The following is a 16,562-nucleotide window of genomic DNA, read 5'->3' on the forward strand; positions in this document are numbered from 1 at the left end:
TACAACCCGCAACTCAGATCCGGAGTCGCAGGGTGCTCCCACGTCGTGACTGCTGAGATGCCTAGCCTCAGACTCTTCGTCACTGAGAGACGCGACGGCGAGAAGCAGGGTTGACTCGCGTTCTCCGTATCGCCATCTTGAAAACTGGTATGCCTTGGTGTTCGTCTCTGTTTTCTATATGCGTTCTGCGTGCTCCTCCTGCATAACAATACTTCGTCCGTGTCGTATCCTAGTGCACTTCATCGTGCTCAGCTGTCCCGTCTTCTGAGCTGGTCGTTTCTTGAGTCGCTGTGAAGCGAATGGTATATGTCCCCGGCGGCCGGCTACGAAACGCAGAACCGCGACCGCGACATCTCTCGGACCTCACCGGTCACCTGTGGGCGCGCAAACATGTCAGGGCGCCCGCGACGGGTAGTGCTAGTGACTACACATACCAGCCAAAGTGGTGCACTTTCCATCGTACGAACGCTCTGCGTAACGCGACGACGCACAGCTTGTCCGGAGATTATGTCCACGGCGGGAGTCCGAAGCCCGAGCAAGGCGGGTGCTTTAGCCCACACACGCCCGATGTGTTCTGGTTGCAGCACGAGATGATCATCCTATGCCGCAGTCGCGACTCGCGGAGCGCGTCGTCCATAGTACTTCCGAGCTCCGAGAACCCCGAGTCACTGGCGCTCCGACGATTAGTACCCGACTCGCCGACTCGCACTAGATTGCCGGACCCTCAGATAAACCAACCCATCCAAACTCGGACGACTTGCGTCCATATCCTAAACAACGCCACAAGGATGATGAAGCCCCGGCCGAGGCCTCGCCTCGGTCCGCGAAGGGCGAAACGCAGACGTGAGATATCGCTACAACCTGCGCGTCGTGATATCGTACAAGCGTGGTATACAACTCACAATCGTAGAGTTATCCATCCGATAGCTCGTAGCTCGTTGCGATGTTTCGCAATTTTCGTCCTCCGCGCATCGCCAGTCACCTTACGCGCGTGACCGGACGCTCTGCACGCCCTCGCTCACCGCGCTCTTCTTGTCGCTCTCGAATTCCTCGCTCGCGCGCGCCTCCACACCGCCTGCCACGCCCTCGCCCAGGGACACGTCCACCTCCTCGAAGCGCGCACACGCGTCCGCGCCACGCACGGGGAACGCCAGGTTGAGCGCCCAGTACACGAGCGCGGACACGCCGAACCCGGTGAAGAATGACATCTCGTAGATGTGCGTCGCCGCAATCGGGACAGTGCGCCCCGTAGCACCCGCGAAGCCGACGACGTTGATGAGGATGCCTGCGATGTACGCTGCATATGCACTGTAGCATTAGAGTTAGTAGGGAAAATATAAATAAGGCAAGGGATGGGATGTACCGGAAGTTGACGCCGTAGGTGTAGTAGTACCAGCCGTCGGTCCGTGCGTGGTAGAGATCCTTCACGTTGTAGTGGCCTTTGTGGATGACGTAGTAGTCCGTGATCTGCGTGTCACAGCGTCGTTAAGTAGACGCGCAAGGGTGAGAACGGATGTATTCTCCACATACCATGACACCCGCGATGGAGCTCAGGAAAACCGAGTACGCCGAGAGGTACGACGTGAAGCTGTTGCTGCTCTTCAACAGGTTCCACGGGAGCATGCACAGGCCCACAATCGCGGCGATGTATCCGCCACGACGGATGTTCTACGATTTTGTGCACATAGTTAGATGGGATGCTGCATGATCAAAAGTTTTGTGAACACTTACAATGTATCGCGGGAACAGTGCGGTCAGGTCGCAGCCCGCGCTAATCGAGTTCGCAGAGATGTTTGTGCCAAGCTACACCAGTCCCGCTGCGTAAGTACGCGCCAAGTACATCGAACATATATAACACAAACCTGTGCGATGATGAACGACGCCGCGATGAACCAGACGCCAAAGCGCGTCGCGTGGCTCGGCTCGCCATCGAGGAACTTGCCCAAGAGGTCGATGGGGGACCAGATCGCCTCCCCGTAGATGGCCTGCGACGACGAACTGACGATGATGCCGAAGAAGCTCACGAGGGAGAACCCGAGCGGGACGCTGATGAGCTGCGGGAGGCCCGCCGCGGCAGGCGTGCGCGCGCGGGACGCGAAATCCGGCGCATTCCTGCAAAGCCAATCGCATGTGAGCATGAAGGATGGAATAGAACGTGCGGGCATATAACGGGCTTACGTGACAAGGGTCGCCATGTTGCTGATGCAGGACATGATACTAGAGACCATGGCCCAGCTGAGGTCGGACCCGCCCAGGGTCGCCGGCTGGTGGATGATTGGGCCGACGCCGTGCGCTTTGACGATACACCAGATGAAGAACGTGATGCCTGCGATGGGCACCACAATTGCCTTTAGAGTGAACAAATGGCGGCTGATAGAAATATGTAAGAACCCGTGCACAGGGCGCGAAGAGAGTGCGGGAGGCTTACATCTTATGGATAGGGAACCAGATGGCGGGGAGGGAGATGAGCCAGAACAGGAAGAAGCACATGAAGTCCCGTGTGTTCGTGCCCGAGGATGCGGGCATGGAGTTGGCTATATGCGTCAAAACCTCAGTATATGCGGGGACCAGGCAAGTAACCGGCGACTTACGGATGTTGTTCACAGAGGGCCACATCGCTCGAAGCATCACGAGAACGCACGAACCACCGATGCTAGCTTGCACACCGTACCAGATGCTGCGGTTTGCGGCACGATAAGTTTCATATTCGCGAAGATGGAAGAGATGCGTACCAAGCCATAGCCCCTCGGTTAAAGACACACCACAGACTCCCCCAGACACCGAAACTTGTCCGCGCGACCACGGGGAACGTGACATGGAAGATGGCGCCGGGGCGAGCGTTCGCGACGATGAAGGGTGCGACCACACCGTATCCGATCCACACGGAGATCCACGCTTGCCACCAGGAGAGCCCAAGCTGCACCATGGACGAGGCGATCATCCAGCTGCGCCCGCTGTCAGCCGGAATCACGAGAAGATGCAAGTAAAAGCACATACGTATTGATGTTGAAACTGTCCGCGATCCAGCTGCAGGTTGCCAAACATCAGCACGCGTATAACCTGGGATTCGGAGACACACGCACAACGCGATGAAGTTCCAGGTGCCCCATGTCCGCTTGCCCTCCTCGACGGGAAGCAGATCCTCATTCTGAGTGGGTTTACGCAGTAGCTGAGTGTTTGACTCCAGTGCCTGCATAGACTGACACGTACCTGCAAGAAGGACTCGGAATAGGTCAAGTTCTGGGCGCGGTCGACCTGAATCTTCTGCATGATCCCCATGGTGGTCCGAGAGCTCTGAAAGAGACGGGGATGGTGCCGACAGCGAGCGGGGCGACGACGGGACTGCTACCCCGCACCCCGATCATTTTAAGGACCTGCTATAGATAAGGAATGGACTTTTGGTGGCGCAGACGGGTGTCCGCAGGCCCCTACGCGTCGAACCCTGATAAGTATTCGAGTTCACCCGACGAGATAACGCCCTCACCGTCATTTGCCCAGGCCGTCCAGGGCTTGGAAGCCTCCGTCCTCTTCGGAGGCCTCGAGTTCTACTTTTTGCCACACATTTCACAGCCCAAACACCCTGCGTAGCAGGATAGATATTCCTGCATTAAACAACGAGCATCCTGAAGACGAACACGGTCAGAGCCTGTCAGAGCTGGTGGGAGGAAGTCACGGCAGCACGCGCTCTTCTCGCGTACCTTATCAGCACCTTCTCCATCAAGCGCCCACAGATCTGTGTCCTTCTTTCTTCTCACTCACTCAGAGCTAAACGCCCGTGCCACTTATGGCTTCCCTCGTCATCTGCCAGAGGGTGAAAGGTTGGAGGGGGGGGGGGAGAGGAACAATTGAAGGGGAACGGAGGAGACAGACGACTTATATACTGGCCCAGAAAAGAAGACGGTGCGGAACTTAAATCATTGACAGCTAGTGTTCCAAAAAAGGTCCCCGTACTAACCGCTGCATTCGACGGTCGCTGCGGCTAATATGGTCCTACATCACTAACACACTGATAAATAGCTTCAACTGACTGTACTATGCCTATCTGAATGGTGCATCCGTCGCAAGCTACTCATTCCTATAGACTCCGAGTCGGAGTGCTCATTACACATGATCATGGCGCCTGACAGGGCGTAGTATCACTACGCATATGTTTGTGGCACTTTGATATTTGTCGCACAATACAAGTACTGACAATATATTGCCAGTCAGATATACGTAGCCCGCGTGGGGTGGATGCCACAGCGGCCATGCATTCACTCTGGCTGGTTATCCCGAACCCATCAGCTTCAACCCTTCGGCGCCGCTCGTTGTACGATCACACTGGGCCATCCCACTACACTGGATGCCCCCTCGCTTAAAGATGATGGATATCCGACACCCCGAGTCAACTCAGTCGATGTTTCTTGCTACCAGTGACCACAACCCAAAGCCGGCCGCCGTCAATACTACTTTCACCCGGAGAAATCGGCGGCGAAGCGGTCGCGCGCCATCATTCACCCCCAAGCCACCGTCTATGGCGGTTTCGCCCCTTGCCGAGGCACTCCTGACTCCGTCGACACCGTCACAGGACTAGACGCGGTGTACAAGCTCGGATGCGCGCGCGTGTGTGTCTGCCCGGTGGATGTCGCCGTCTGGGAGGCTGTGCGAGGTGCGAAGTGTGCACCACAGAAGCTGTGTCGACCCATGCTAATCCTGTTGTATCACCATGACGGCGCGCCGATTTTTATCCTGTACGTGGATACACTCAGCCTCCACATCGGCGACACCCCTATGCTATTGCTGTAATATCCAGGTAGGCTATCTACGATGTGGTGGCTGCCACATGGGCGCATCGGCGGTCGCCGCGCTGTCGCCACTTTCTCTGCCTCTTGCTCACGACTTTCCATGTCCGTCGGCACCGGGAACAGGTGTTTTACACATTGATTATCGGCGGCGCTGACCGCAGCGGAGAGGATAGGCTGGGGTTGTATGGGCGCCGAGTCGGATCAGTGTATCGACGAATACAGCGATTTGCCACAGCACGGCAACAACCGAGCCTCCACCTCCACACAGAACATGGGTGTACGTTACCCTGAGAGCGATCAGGTCTTCCATTCTTTAGTCGACATGATGAACCACCTGACATACTTCCTTCTTGACTACGTCGTACAATATGCGGAAGCAGTGCAGTTTGTCCACCGGTAAATATGACGATCAGTTCGCCGGCCGCCGATGGATACTGCGCGTGTGTGAGACTCATACGCATGTTATCCGGTATAGTGAGATAATACAGTGTTCATACATCCTGTCATAGTGTACATCCAGACAAACCCAAACTGAACGCCGCCGCTACCTCATGAGATGAAGACCTTCCGGAGCTCGGTGTACCGCGCCCTCTCTATGGGTTTCTTCGGATCGAACACCCAGCCAACATTCTTAGCGGCCTGATCATCAAAGAGCTGCACACCACCACCGGTCAGTACTTGCGAAATGTAGAACCTGAAACGGCACGCACCTCCTTGGAGTACACCTGCCCACTGGGCAGCGCGAGCGGCATGTTGTCCGCGTCCATGATCTTATACCGCTCGCGGCACACGATCGTCGAGTTCACGTGGTGGCTGAACGGCACCTCCTTCGCGAGCTCGCCGAGATCCACGTTGCAAGTCGGGCAGTCCGCGTTGCGCGACCCACGCGTGTAGCACGCCGGCAGCCGCAGCGACGCAAGCCCCGCGTACATCGCGAGGTGCAGCAGCGGCTCTGTCGGGAGCGTGCTGAGGTGATATATCGCGAGCCGGAACGACTGCACGAGCGTCGACCACCGGGACGGATCGTACAGGCGCTGTGTGGCGTGTCAGATATAGCACGGATGACGCACGCCGTGACGCAAGCGTGTCTGGCTCACTTTGTAGGGGCCACATGCTGTGGTCGGCGGGCAACAGAGGAGCGCTGCTGCTTGCACGATCTGCTTGTAGTGCGTGTCTTGCCACGGTAGGAGGTGTTTCTTGGAGTAAGCCATCGCCTCAACCGTCTTGCGCGCCCGCGCCAGCTCGATGTATTCTTGCAGTCTCAGGTCAAATTCCAGAGTGTTCTGAAACGTAAAGTTTAGATTTGTAATGTCGCCGCTAAGTGAGCGAAAGTAGCCGCACCTTGAGTTTACGCAGCGCAGCCTTGTTCTCGCTGCACCATGCAAGCGCCTCCGTACAGCTCTTGCGGTTCAGCGCGTCTTCGATGCGGCGTATGTCCGAAAACAGATCGATATCCACCAGTTTCTGCGCGCGCCGTTATTTGGTTAGCACTCCCGCATGCCCGCGAGCGCAGCTGAGGCCGCACCTCTATGCCTTTCTCCGATGCTATCATGCGCGCCGTCTTCTCCTTGCCGTTCCGCAACGCCCAATCCACAATCCAGCGGTCCAGACGCGTATCGGTCCACCGCGTAAACTCGGGCTCGGTCGTGGACTCCAGCCGCTCGAGCGTGCCGAGGTGCTGCAGCCGCTCCCGAAGCACATCCAGCGTCGGCTTCGCCGCGGTCTCTTGCATGTCCGACAGCTGTTCCGTACGGGACGGCGGGTCAGATGTCCTCAGCGAGTTTGTGCATACTGCGGCCGCACCTTGCGTTTCAGCCCCTCAACCCGTGCAATCATGCCGTCGATAGCCTTCGTGGTAGCCTCTACATCCGCCTCGGGAGTCTTATTGCTCGCAAGGTCCTTGGCGGTGTTCTGCACGGCGCCGAGCTCCTTCTCGATGTTCTTCTGGGACGCACGGAACACCTTGCGGTAGTTCTCGTAGGGCACCTGGACACAACGGGTAAATGCGTGTAATGCATGATCCGGAGGTCGAGACGGGCTGTACCCGGGCAAACGGCTGCTCGAAGAGCATGATGCCGTCTACGTTCACTTTGTGGTAGCTCATACTGCCTCAAGCGCAGATCAGATGTTGATATACCGGGATATCGAGCAGAGACAGGTAGGGCAGGCAGCTTAGAGAACACAGATGCACGAAGGCAAGCCGAGAGCTTACATAGACGCTCATTAGAGAGCTCGACTAGTAATGATTGTGTTGAGCATACTTATGTCATACTATTGATCACTAATGGAAGCAAAGCTCTTATTGATGAGCCTGATTTCGGTAACTTCCGACAGCACCTTCTTTCCTCTCACCACCTCGCGGTAGGGCAACATGCATATGGGAGGTCTTCCTCCGACATCTCGGTGTAACAAACACACAGAAGCGCGTACGCTGAGTCCTCGTATTTCACTTCGGGGAACGGGAAATCGGGCTTGAAATGATTTGCCACAGACGGGAAACACCTCACGCCGTCTCTCCTGGAGGCCCCATGCGTTGCTTCGGAACTGAGCTCGCGCTGCTCCGGATGCCTAAAGCGTCTGATCATTTCTCTGTTTTTCCGAGGTGAGTGCGCCTGATAGGGGCAGCTATCGTCTTCCGGTCTCTACGAACTTTTACGGCGTTGTTTCACATGTACTGAGCTTCACGTCAAACAAATCGACAACCTGTGCGTTCCCCGACCGGACAGATGATGCATCGCGGATCAATTAGCGTCTATCTGCGGGGACAAGCAGGAACAACTCCGCCAGTCTCTTCTTACTGGATGCTGCGACTAGCCGGGAACACAATGTTGGATATCTGCTTTCACGATGTGTGTGGCTGAAGCAACTGGCTTTAGCGCCCACAACATGTCCTACAGATCATGGCCTTCTGGCATATGCATGCTTACAATCTTTGCACATGTACAGTCGCGTGCTGAGTCCAGTCCTTCAGGTCCCGAAAGCACCCAGACCACCCCGATGCACAGGCTGCCAACCGGCGTGGTGGATCGGGCGGTCTCGGCTGTGGCGGTCGTCCGACATCCACTTCGGCGTTCGCATATATCGAAACGTACGTGACTCCTGCATCAGCTCAACAGTCTTTCTCTCATGCATGAACTCGACCATCACCTGCTACCGGCTAAGGTACACGAGCGCACCGAAGCTTGGACAAACGCCCGGGAAGAAACCCAAACCTGGATGTCGCTGCGGCGCATCTGAGATTCGGTGTTGGCCACGTTTCTCCACCATCGGACGCACGCGACTCGCACGCGAGAGCTGTGATGCTGATCCAAGTCACCTCCCAAACAGGAAGTGGCCACGTCGCCACGTGGGATCATGGTGTACACTGCCGCCCATCATCTGCAGGCACAGACCGCTGCTCAGCCTCCGCCATCCTCATCCGTCTGCAGCCCGAGGCGGGTCAAGGTGGTCAATGCATAGCCATACAGTACGGAGAATACTTTCGATGCCGAAGAGATCTCTTCCGCAGCGGTGAGAAGATATCACATCCTCAGGCGTATTCCAATCTCACATAGGCAACGCCCATAGAAAATATCGCAATGAAGCAATTGGACTTTGCACAGCATGCGTTCACGGCTGGAGTTATGCGCGATGGTCCGTAAGGACGGGACGCTGCCGACGCCTGCAATGTGAAACCGAGACCGAGCCCGAGGTTCCCCTTGCGTCTGCAATCACGACCTGCACCTCCTATTCCGTTCCTAGCCAACTCGTCCCGCGTTGGCATTGTATTTTGAGGCGCTCGCTCGTGGATACGCTCCCGGCGTACTGGTTGGCGTCGCCGCGGTGTCTCAGCAAGTCGGCGCGGAGCGTCACTGACGCAGCGCATGTTTGTATATATACGAGGTTGTATATCTCTCCTCAACGTCATCCAACCGTTCTTCGCTCTTCTCATTTAAGCCAGGTCTTCTTCCAAGCAACCCTCCACCACTCTCCCATCCCCACCCATTCTCACCATGAACAACAACCCGTACGGTCAATGGCAGCAGGGCGGCGCGGCCCCGTCGGTATTCGGCGCACTCCCCTCGGCCCCCGCGTCGAACCCCCCGAGCGCAATGCCGAACAGCGTCACCTTCACCTTCACGAGCTTCAAGACTACTATTCTCAACTCCACCGTGGTCGGCCCGCAGCAGCGGACTGTGTACCGCGTCGTCACGGAGCCCACCGCGCCCGCATGCACCATCTTCAAGGATAATGAGAGCCGCAATGCCGCGATGGTGCAGTGGCAGCCTCACGCCACCGTCGAGGTCCACGGCGTCGCTGCGAAGCAGCGTGTACGGGACTGGCTCCGCCTGGCTTCGGACCAGAGGTGCGTGACCGAGCCCCTGCGGTGCTCACTTGTCAAGGAGCCAAACGCGCATATCTGACCCGTTCCCTTTTATAGCCGCCGCGTCATGGACTTCCGTGGCGTCCAGTACGGCTGGGCCCCCATGGAAGGCTTCATCTGCGTACGTCCCGCACCCGCCGTGTCCGTCAGTGGCTGAGACTGATATCTCGTTGAACAGCTGTACAAGGTGCAATCGCAGGCCCCCCGCGTGCTCGCGCGCATTGCGCGCATCCCGAACAACGTTATGCTCGAGATGACGCAGGAGGCGCTGCAGGCGGGTATGCTTGAGGCCTGCCTCGTCGCGACCGTCATGCTCTGCTGCGGCCACAACATCGACTAAAGCGCTGGGCTGCGCCGCGCCCATCCGTGATCGACCCACCATAGATGACATCTGCACGCCCACATCACCCTAGACTTCAATCGCCCCCGAGCGTGCATCTTGGCCGTATTATTATCCCAGTCGTTCTGCTTTCTTGGCTTTCTTGTTATCCACTGGTATATAGTACATAATGTCTTGTCCATACCCGTATCCTTCGTGTATCTAGTAGATAGGTGCCCCAACCCTACTTGCCTGTATAGTATATCTATTTGTAGCACACCTCGTCTTATTTCTTGATATATACAACGTTGTTATCGGAACCACATTGCCTGGCTGAGTGACTTCATTCATATACGGTCATCCTTCATGTAAGTTCACTGGCAGCATCTTTCGAGCTCACTGGGGCCTCATACTGCAAATCACTGCAGCTCAGTCTCGCTCCCGAGATCAAGCAGCGTGCCTGTCACCCACGACGGCTTCATCATCCGCTCACTCACTCGCATGAGCCACACGATACTAGACTTTGTCAGCTGCACAGGTGCTTCTTGGAGCAACCCTACGCATCTCAAGTGCAAGTGGCTGTACACCACTCCGGAAGGTATAGTAGACGCCCATAATCGCGGCGAGCAACCGGTGAGCCAACTCGTGAGACAGGGACGTCCCTGGAGCCTGGAGATCCCCGCCGGCAACCGCAAGCAAGTACAAGGGCACACTGCACGATCATCGCCATGCGTCGGCTCAATGCAGTCCATGAGAGTCAGACAGAGCGGTGCACCGGCGGGGCGCAACGCTAATCTGTGCCACATCTGATCTCAGTCGCCGTCCCGCCTCACCGTCGCGTACGGGGCGCCACCGGCGGGCCTTGGTCAGCCCAGCTCGGGTGGTGGTGTCTGGTGCTGGGGCGAGGGCGAGGGCGGGCGCGGGCGCGTTGCGAGCGCGCTCTCTGCTGTGGGCGCAACGACGCCTCGGACCATCCGCAGCGTGGAGAAGCCGGTGACCCGGTGGCGTGTGTGCCGTGTTGTGGCCCGTATCGTCCTGACAAGCAATGGGAACTGGGCGCTGCTGACTCGGTCTCTGTACGGGGAATAGCCAAGCTCCGTCGTGGACGGCCGGAAGGATATAGGCTGAGTCTGAGGCTCGCGCTGTTGTTGTTTCATGCTATATTCGTGCCCTGACCAACGCTGGGTGCGCGTTACGGTATATACATACATACGCCGGGCGATGATCATGCCACCTCGATCGTCCGGAGGAACCGCTCGTACATGGTCGAGTGGATGTTCCGCACCCGCGTCGCCTCGCCGAAGAAGGGCGTCCGGATCTGAGCTTGCGCCTGTGCGAGCACCCGGCATCGATATCAGCCGCCGTCCACACACGCGACACACACTCGAAGGAGAAACGGGCACTCACGAGGGCCACAGGCCGGATCTGGTCGAGATGGCGCACGAGACGTGTGGTCATCTCCGCCGCCGCCGCGGTGTGGCGAATGTTTGAGCGATCGGGGAGTACGTCCGGAAGGATGCTGACAAGCTTGGGCACGCTACGGGAGAAGTGGTCGAGCTCGGACGTTTCGTCCGCATCGAGCGCGCCGTCGCCCTGGACGAGGCGTTCCCGCAGTTGGGGGAGGCGAGTCAGGGCTTGGGCGTAGTCCAGGAACACCTGTGCGACGCAAAGTAAATAAACTACCTATAGCAAATGAACAGGCCGGGGACGGTACCTTTCCGCGCTCGTTCCAGCCGTTGACAGGGCGGCCGTCAAAGACGTCAAACAGTTCGCGTAGAAGCGCAAGGTCGTCACGAATGACAGCGTCCGGCGCCAGCTCGAGTACGGCGATGTCGTGGGCAGCGTTGTACAATCCCGCAGAGAGATACAGTTCGTAGGCCTCGTACACCTTCCCGCTGTCGAGGGCGTGGATAGCCTGGGATGCCACATATCAGAAGATGCAGGAACGAGAAGTTTGCTTCCGTCTCGTACCTTAGCTTCGTTGATCCAAGCTACGGGGATTTTGAGACTCCCGACGAGCCCACGGGTCACCCAGTCATCAAGCTTCGCGGCCGAACGAGTCAGCAACTCCTTGATCACCTTCACCCGTCTGCAAGAGGTCACCGTCAGCCTCGATTTCAAACCCGAGCGGAACCAAATCACGTACCCCGCAGACCCTTCGACGTGCAGCAGGACGAACACGGCCTCCTGGATCATGCCGAGCTGCTCCAGCTGAGATGCATAACTGTTCGCCAGCAGATCGGCACTGGGGCTGTGCCCTTCCACCCCGTCATCGTCTTCTTGATCTCTTCGTCTCACCGAGGTATCTCTGTCCGCGAGATCGCGGGCACGCAGGCACCGGGAGAGGAGGATGTAAAGATGCCAAGGAAGCCGGTAGTCGGTGGGAGACGGGCTGAAGGAGAACGAGGAGAGAACCTCGGACAGATTGCAATCTGGGTCCGCGGCTAGCTTGATGAGCAAGTATAGAGCGTCCGGGTGCTGCGCTTCTCTAGGTAGCTTCCAGAGCGAGTCTGCGCTGTCTGGGCGCTCTGCGTACCAGGGTGCAGGTGGCGCAACATTGGATCGCCCTTCCTTCCACAAAGTGTCGTACGCGTCGAAAACATCCGCGAGAGATGCGTCCATCGGCAGCCCATACCACAGCTGCAGACCAAACGCGCGCTTCCAGTCTAGGCCCCGCGCGAGGTCCACGTCTGCGCTCTGCTCAATCCCGCTGCCGCCCGAGCCCTTGAGTGTATCCGCAACTCCGGCCAGCAACGCGTAGACCTTGCGGGTTCCCTCGCCCATGTGAGCGTCGATTCGCTCTTGTCGCCAGATCTCGAGCTGTTCCTGCAGATCTGCCCGGAACTCTGCGTCACCGGGGCACTGCGCAATGAGTGACGCCAGCTTGACGTTACCGCCATCGGCCGCCGTCTCGCACGCGCGCTCGACCTGGTAGCCACTGAGCAACGTGAATACCGTCCTGTCCCATTTCGTGTCAAGATGGTCACGAAGGTCGGCGTCCATTGCGGAGGAGACGGCGGTCTTGAGCCATTTCGACAGTTCGGTCTTTCGCCTAATGGCTCTGATGCGATGCCTGACGTGGACGTCCGGAACATCGTCAAAGCGGAAGTCAATTGGGTCGAACAAAGCGTGGCCCAGGCGAAACAAAGCAGGTTCGAAAGAGAGGTCGGTTGATGGGAATTGCGCCACGAAGGACGCGAAGGTGAGCCTGAGAGAAGGATTGGCAAACGGGACGCCGTCTGCATCTTCTTCAATCACGGTGTTGCTGAGATGGTGGGAGAGCAAGCGGGAGGACTGCGCTGACGCGTCAGACGCGTCTGCGGAGAGGAGAGGTATCTTGCTGAGCTTGATGACTGAAGCGTTGGCGGAGGATTTCCTACAAACTATGAGTTCACCGTCTACCGCGTGTGGAAAGCACCTACGATGAGCTTGCAGGTCCGCAGAGTTCGCCTAGGTGGACAAGCGTTCCTCCAGGACCCCATCCTACGCGGAACGAGCGGCCAAATGACAGGCCGGCATCAATATATGCGTGCTCATAGCCTGAAAACGCGGATGCAGAGCTTTCTACGCGCGAGTATTTCCGTGATGGGTGATACGGTTCGGGTTCTATGTCGTGCGCGAACGACGCGCGCTGAGAATCCGCGCCACTTCAGCAACCTTGCTGAGCTTGGGCACATTATTGCAGGACGCACCTGACGTGAATCTGCGCGGTAGCCCTCGCCTTCGGAGTCTCTACTGTGTTTCCGGCTGAGGGTGGAGGGAAGCAGGAGTCTCTTACGCGACTGGGGCTGATTGAGAGCTTTGAGGGCACGTTCTTCTTCCGGCATTCGGAAAAGGGAAGTTTGCATGACGTGCATCTTCTGCGGGTCCACGCCAATTTCCCTCGCCCATGGTATAATGGTCGTGTCCCCAGGAGGCCCGCGGGCATCACGCGGGCCACTTTTGTAGGGAGCGGAGGTTCGTCCTCGCGCGTCGTCCTCGCTATCCTCGTCCTCGTCTTCATCATCCAACTCTTCGTCCACCTCGTCTTCTTCGCTCTCCTCCTCGTCGTCGTCATCATCATCGTCGTCATCCTCCACGTCGCTTGGCTCGCGGTTCATGATGCGGTTGGGACGCGCCACAACCAGCACTTCATCATCCTCCATATTGTGGTCTTCCTCCCTCGAGGGCTTCTCTGGTTGTGGCGGCGGCACCTCCATAGAGACATCTTCTTCCTCTTCGCTATCCGAGACATAGGCCCTAAAACGCGCCATTGCAGGCCGAGAGATATAGATACAAGCGAGGAGGTAGAGGTTGAAAACAGAAATACAACGCGCTGAGACTCACACAAACGCCCACGGAAGCGCCCGAAGCGCCACACTATCATGTAGCTACACACCGGCACCCTTCTTGCTCTCTTACTACTCCGAATTTACATCCGTCCTCGTCGTCTCTGATTAACGACGCCAGATCTGCATTTCTTGATACCGCAGAATTCTCAGCTCAGAAGCTCTAGGCTCGGAGTATGGTCTGGTCAACCTTATACCGTTGAGCGCTGCCAGCTTGAATACCAGTAGCATTGTCTGTCACTGCAGTGTGTACCGGGTCCGCGACCACGACCACAAAATCATATACCCCGAACGCTCGGTGGCACCTTTCAAGACCAAGGATGGCCAGCGCGCCTCCAGCATGGGCATACGTCGACTTCAAGAACGACGAGCCTCGCACTCAGGCTGTCGATCGCCCCACCGCCATAAACAGTTCTCCCGGCCCATATGCATCCGCGCCTTCGCCCTCCTCCTCCTCAAAACCTCCCAGCATGGTCACGCCGAACGACTTCAAGTTCTTGCGCGAGCTAGGGAGTGGGTCATGGTCCACCGTACGTCCACCCTATTTTGTGTGAGCCATCGCGGAAGCCAACGTCTAGGCATAGGTTATGGAGGCAACCCAGGTCATGACCGAGAAGCGCTATGCCCTCAAGATACTCAGCAAAGCACAGCTGATCAAACTGAAGAAAGTCAAGTACGCGACTGTCGAGAAGGACACCCTCGCCAAACTCTCCAACGGGCACCCAGGGATTATCCGCATGCATGCCGCGTTCCAAGACGAGACTTCTCTGTGTAAACCGCATTACCACTTACTCCACCTATAGAAGCTGATCATATCGGGACTAGACTTTGCGTTAGATCTCGCGGACAACGGTGATCTAGCCGACTTGGTGAAGAAGCACGGCTCCCTCAACCTGCCATGTGCGCGGTGGTACACCGCACAGATCGTCGATGCTGTGCTGTGGATGCATAGTAAGGGCGTTGTGCACCGGGATCTAAAACCGGAGAATGTGCTGCTGGATAGCGAGTTCAGGGTGAAGCTCACGGACTTCGGGTCCGCATACAACGCTCCCGACGGTGATCTATGTAAGTACGAACACTATCTCGTATCTATGAATCTCCAACGTAACTCCGTGGACGTGAAGCCCCGCGCGCGAGCTCGTTTGTGGGAAGCGCAGCGTACGTGTCTCCCGAGCTACTCAACCGGGCGTCGAAGACGACGAGCAGCAGGTGGGAGTTTCTCAGGATACTCGTATCGCTCACACCTAACATTCCTCAGCTCCGATATATGGGCGATTGGCTGCACGTTGTATTTCCTTGTTGCTGGCATGCCGGCGTTCGCTGCCATCAACGACTACCAGAGCTTCCGCAAGATAGAGGCACTAGACTACACGTTCCCCGACGGCTTCTACGACGTAGCCAAAGACTTCGTGCAACGCCTCCTTGTGCGTATTCGGCGCTCACACGATTGTCACCTCCGCCCTAATTATACCACAGGTCCTGGACCCCGCGGACCGGCTCGGAGTTGAGCCCAAATCCTCGCCCTCTGAACTACGCGACCACCCATTATTCTCCGCGCAAGGCGCCGAAGAAGATCCCAGCACTCCCCCGATCTCCTGGGACACGCTCTGGACAGATCCCCCACCTCCTATCGAGACTGGAATCGCCGCACCCGCCCAGCCCCACGGCTCCGGGGACGAAGAGGACGTCTGGGAAAGCATGGTGCAAGAATTCAGTCTCGCGAACCTGCGCTCGCCTGGGCCCCTGGACGGCGACCCGCTCTCGACCATGGCCAACGGGCTACTCACGCCCTCGAGCACGTCGACGCCCGTCGATGTCCCCCCTGACGCGGTGTTGTCCGAGGTCGTGGAGACCGTGTCCGATTCCTCGGCCCCGGACGCAGACGCGGGCGTCGGGCCCTTGGCTGCGGAGTCCGAGGCGCCGGCGTCCGAAGAAGCCCCCGCCACGGACCCGGTGTTCAAAGACAGGGACTGGTGAGTGCTTCGCGCACGCTCCCGGGCGGGGAAACCTGAAACCTTATCTGACCTGTCAATCTTGTAGGTCCGCTGTGCTCGAGCCCGGCGAGACGCTCCGCAGGGTCGCGGGAGTGCGGACGCAGCTGCGCAAGGGACTGCTGAAGCAGGCGCGGCCGTGCGCGCTGTTGTTGACGTCGGGGCCGAGGGTGGTGTGCGTGTTGGTGGATGAGAAGGATGGGGCGGGACCGGCGAGGGCGGCTGATGTGAAGCGTTCGTTCGTGTTTTCGCGCGCTGGTGGCGAGGCCAGCGGTGCGGGCGCAAAGAAGGCGGACAAGAGCACAGTGATGGGGTGTCGCACAGTCGAGGCTGGCCATAAGCTCGTGCTGCATACGGTAAAGCATGGGCGCTTTCGACTACCAATCTCTGAGAGCAGGTTTAGCTGACCAGTTACACAGGTAGAGAAAGAATACACATACGACTTCGCCGATCAAGCAGTCCTAGATAGATGGGCACAAGACATCAGGTCCCTCGTTAACTCTTCTTAGAAGCATCTACTTCACAGTCGCAAAAAGCGTCACAAATGGGGAATTCATTCATGGACTTGTAACAGTAGAAGATCGGACCTTACTTTGTACCGCACTTGGCAGCACCCCGTCGAATAGAACATCTTGCTGCTCGCCATTTCACTCGTATCAAGTTAAAGTGAAATGCAAAGCCAACGAAAGCGGCTAATAGATATTAAGTCCTCAGTCAAGTTATGCTACGCTCTATCCCATGTCAATGAATCCGTAAAATGCGTGAGAGAGAGTCGGG

General features: G+C 57.6%; 5 protein-coding genes across 5 annotated transcripts; 2 read left to right on the plus strand and 3 right to left on the minus strand.

Annotated features, from left to right (window-relative positions):
• Positions 1-886: 886 nt before the first annotated feature.
• Positions 887-3,326, minus strand: TRAVEDRAFT_153594 (uncharacterized protein). The gene is made up of 12 exons (XM_008044224.1): positions 3,211-3,326; positions 3,084-3,148; positions 2,998-3,027; positions 2,733-2,945; positions 2,592-2,677; positions 2,429-2,534; positions 2,179-2,370; positions 1,863-2,112; positions 1,732-1,803; positions 1,531-1,668; positions 1,364-1,467; positions 887-1,308 (listed from the first exon to the last, which is right to left on the minus strand). The coding sequence occupies exons 1-12, from the start codon at positions 3,277-3,279 to the stop codon at positions 984-986; spliced, it is 1,650 nt and encodes a 549-aa protein (XP_008042415.1). The 5' UTR covers positions 3,280-3,326; the 3' UTR covers positions 887-983.
• A 1,926-nt stretch (positions 3,327-5,252) lies between these two features.
• On the minus strand, positions 5,253-6,973 carry TRAVEDRAFT_172933 (glucose-induced degradation complex subunit FYV10). The gene is made up of 7 exons (XM_008044225.1): positions 6,829-6,973; positions 6,588-6,770; positions 6,310-6,525; positions 6,126-6,248; positions 5,882-6,067; positions 5,495-5,818; positions 5,253-5,438 (listed from the first exon to the last, which is right to left on the minus strand). Exons 1-7 carry the CDS (start codon positions 6,886-6,888, stop codon positions 5,334-5,336), a joined length of 1,197 nt encoding a protein of 398 aa, XP_008042416.1. The 5' UTR covers positions 6,889-6,973; the 3' UTR covers positions 5,253-5,333.
• A 1,803-nt stretch (positions 6,974-8,776) lies between these two features.
• Positions 8,777-9,487, plus strand: TRAVEDRAFT_130577 (uncharacterized protein; the record flags this gene model as incomplete). Its single annotated transcript, XM_008044226.1, has 3 exons — positions 8,777-9,129; positions 9,205-9,268; positions 9,326-9,487. 3 exons carry the CDS (start codon positions 8,777-8,779, stop codon positions 9,485-9,487), a joined length of 579 nt encoding a protein of 192 aa, XP_008042417.1.
• Positions 9,488-10,691: 1,204 nt separating this feature from the next.
• On the minus strand, positions 10,692-13,566 carry TRAVEDRAFT_130647 (uncharacterized protein; the record flags this gene model as incomplete). Its single annotated transcript, XM_008044227.1, has 7 exons — positions 10,692-10,796; positions 10,874-11,122; positions 11,181-11,381; positions 11,438-11,555; positions 11,613-12,842; positions 12,889-13,097; positions 13,159-13,566. The coding sequence occupies 7 exons, from the start codon at positions 13,564-13,566 to the stop codon at positions 10,692-10,694; spliced, it is 2,520 nt and encodes an 839-aa protein (XP_008042418.1).
• Positions 13,567-14,114: 548 nt separating this feature from the next.
• On the plus strand, positions 14,115-15,771 carry TRAVEDRAFT_131355 (kinase-like protein; the record flags this gene model as incomplete). Its single annotated transcript, XM_008044228.1, has 6 exons — positions 14,115-14,324; positions 14,379-14,565; positions 14,620-14,859; positions 14,919-15,003; positions 15,053-15,218; positions 15,271-15,771. 6 exons carry the CDS (start codon positions 14,115-14,117, stop codon positions 15,769-15,771), a joined length of 1,389 nt encoding a protein of 462 aa, XP_008042419.1.
• Positions 15,772-16,562: the final 791 nt, after the last annotated feature.

Source organism: Trametes versicolor (assembly GCF_000271585.1).
Source record: "Trametes versicolor FP-101664 SS1 unplaced genomic scaffold TRAVEscaffold_10, whole genome shotgun sequence".
NCBI lineage: Eukaryota > Fungi > Basidiomycota > Agaricomycetes > Polyporales > Polyporaceae > Trametes > Trametes versicolor.

Coding starts and splice junctions, on each gene's coding strand:
- TRAVEDRAFT_153594 (XM_008044224.1), bottom strand. CDS start 3,279: ATGGGGATCATGCAGAAGATTCAGGTCGACCGCGCCCAGAACTTGACC. Junction 3,149..3,210: donor ATTCCGAGTCCTTCTTGCAG/GTACGTGTCAGT, acceptor AAACCCACTCAG/AATGAGGATCTGCTTCCCGT. Junction 2,371..2,428: donor TGGTTCCCTATCCATAAGAT/GTAAGCCTCCCG, acceptor TATTTCTATCAG/CCGCCATTTGTTCACTCTAA.
- TRAVEDRAFT_172933 (XM_008044225.1), bottom strand. CDS start 6,888: ATGAGCTACCACAAAGTGAACGTAGACGGCATCATGCTCTTCGAGCAG. Junction 6,249..6,309: donor CATCGGAGAAAGGCATAGAG/GTGCGGCCTCAG, acceptor CGGCGCGCGCAG/AAACTGGTGGATATCGATCT. Junction 5,439..5,494: donor GGCAGGTGTACTCCAAGGAG/GTGCGTGCCGTT, acceptor GGTGGTGTGCAG/CTCTTTGATGATCAGGCCGC.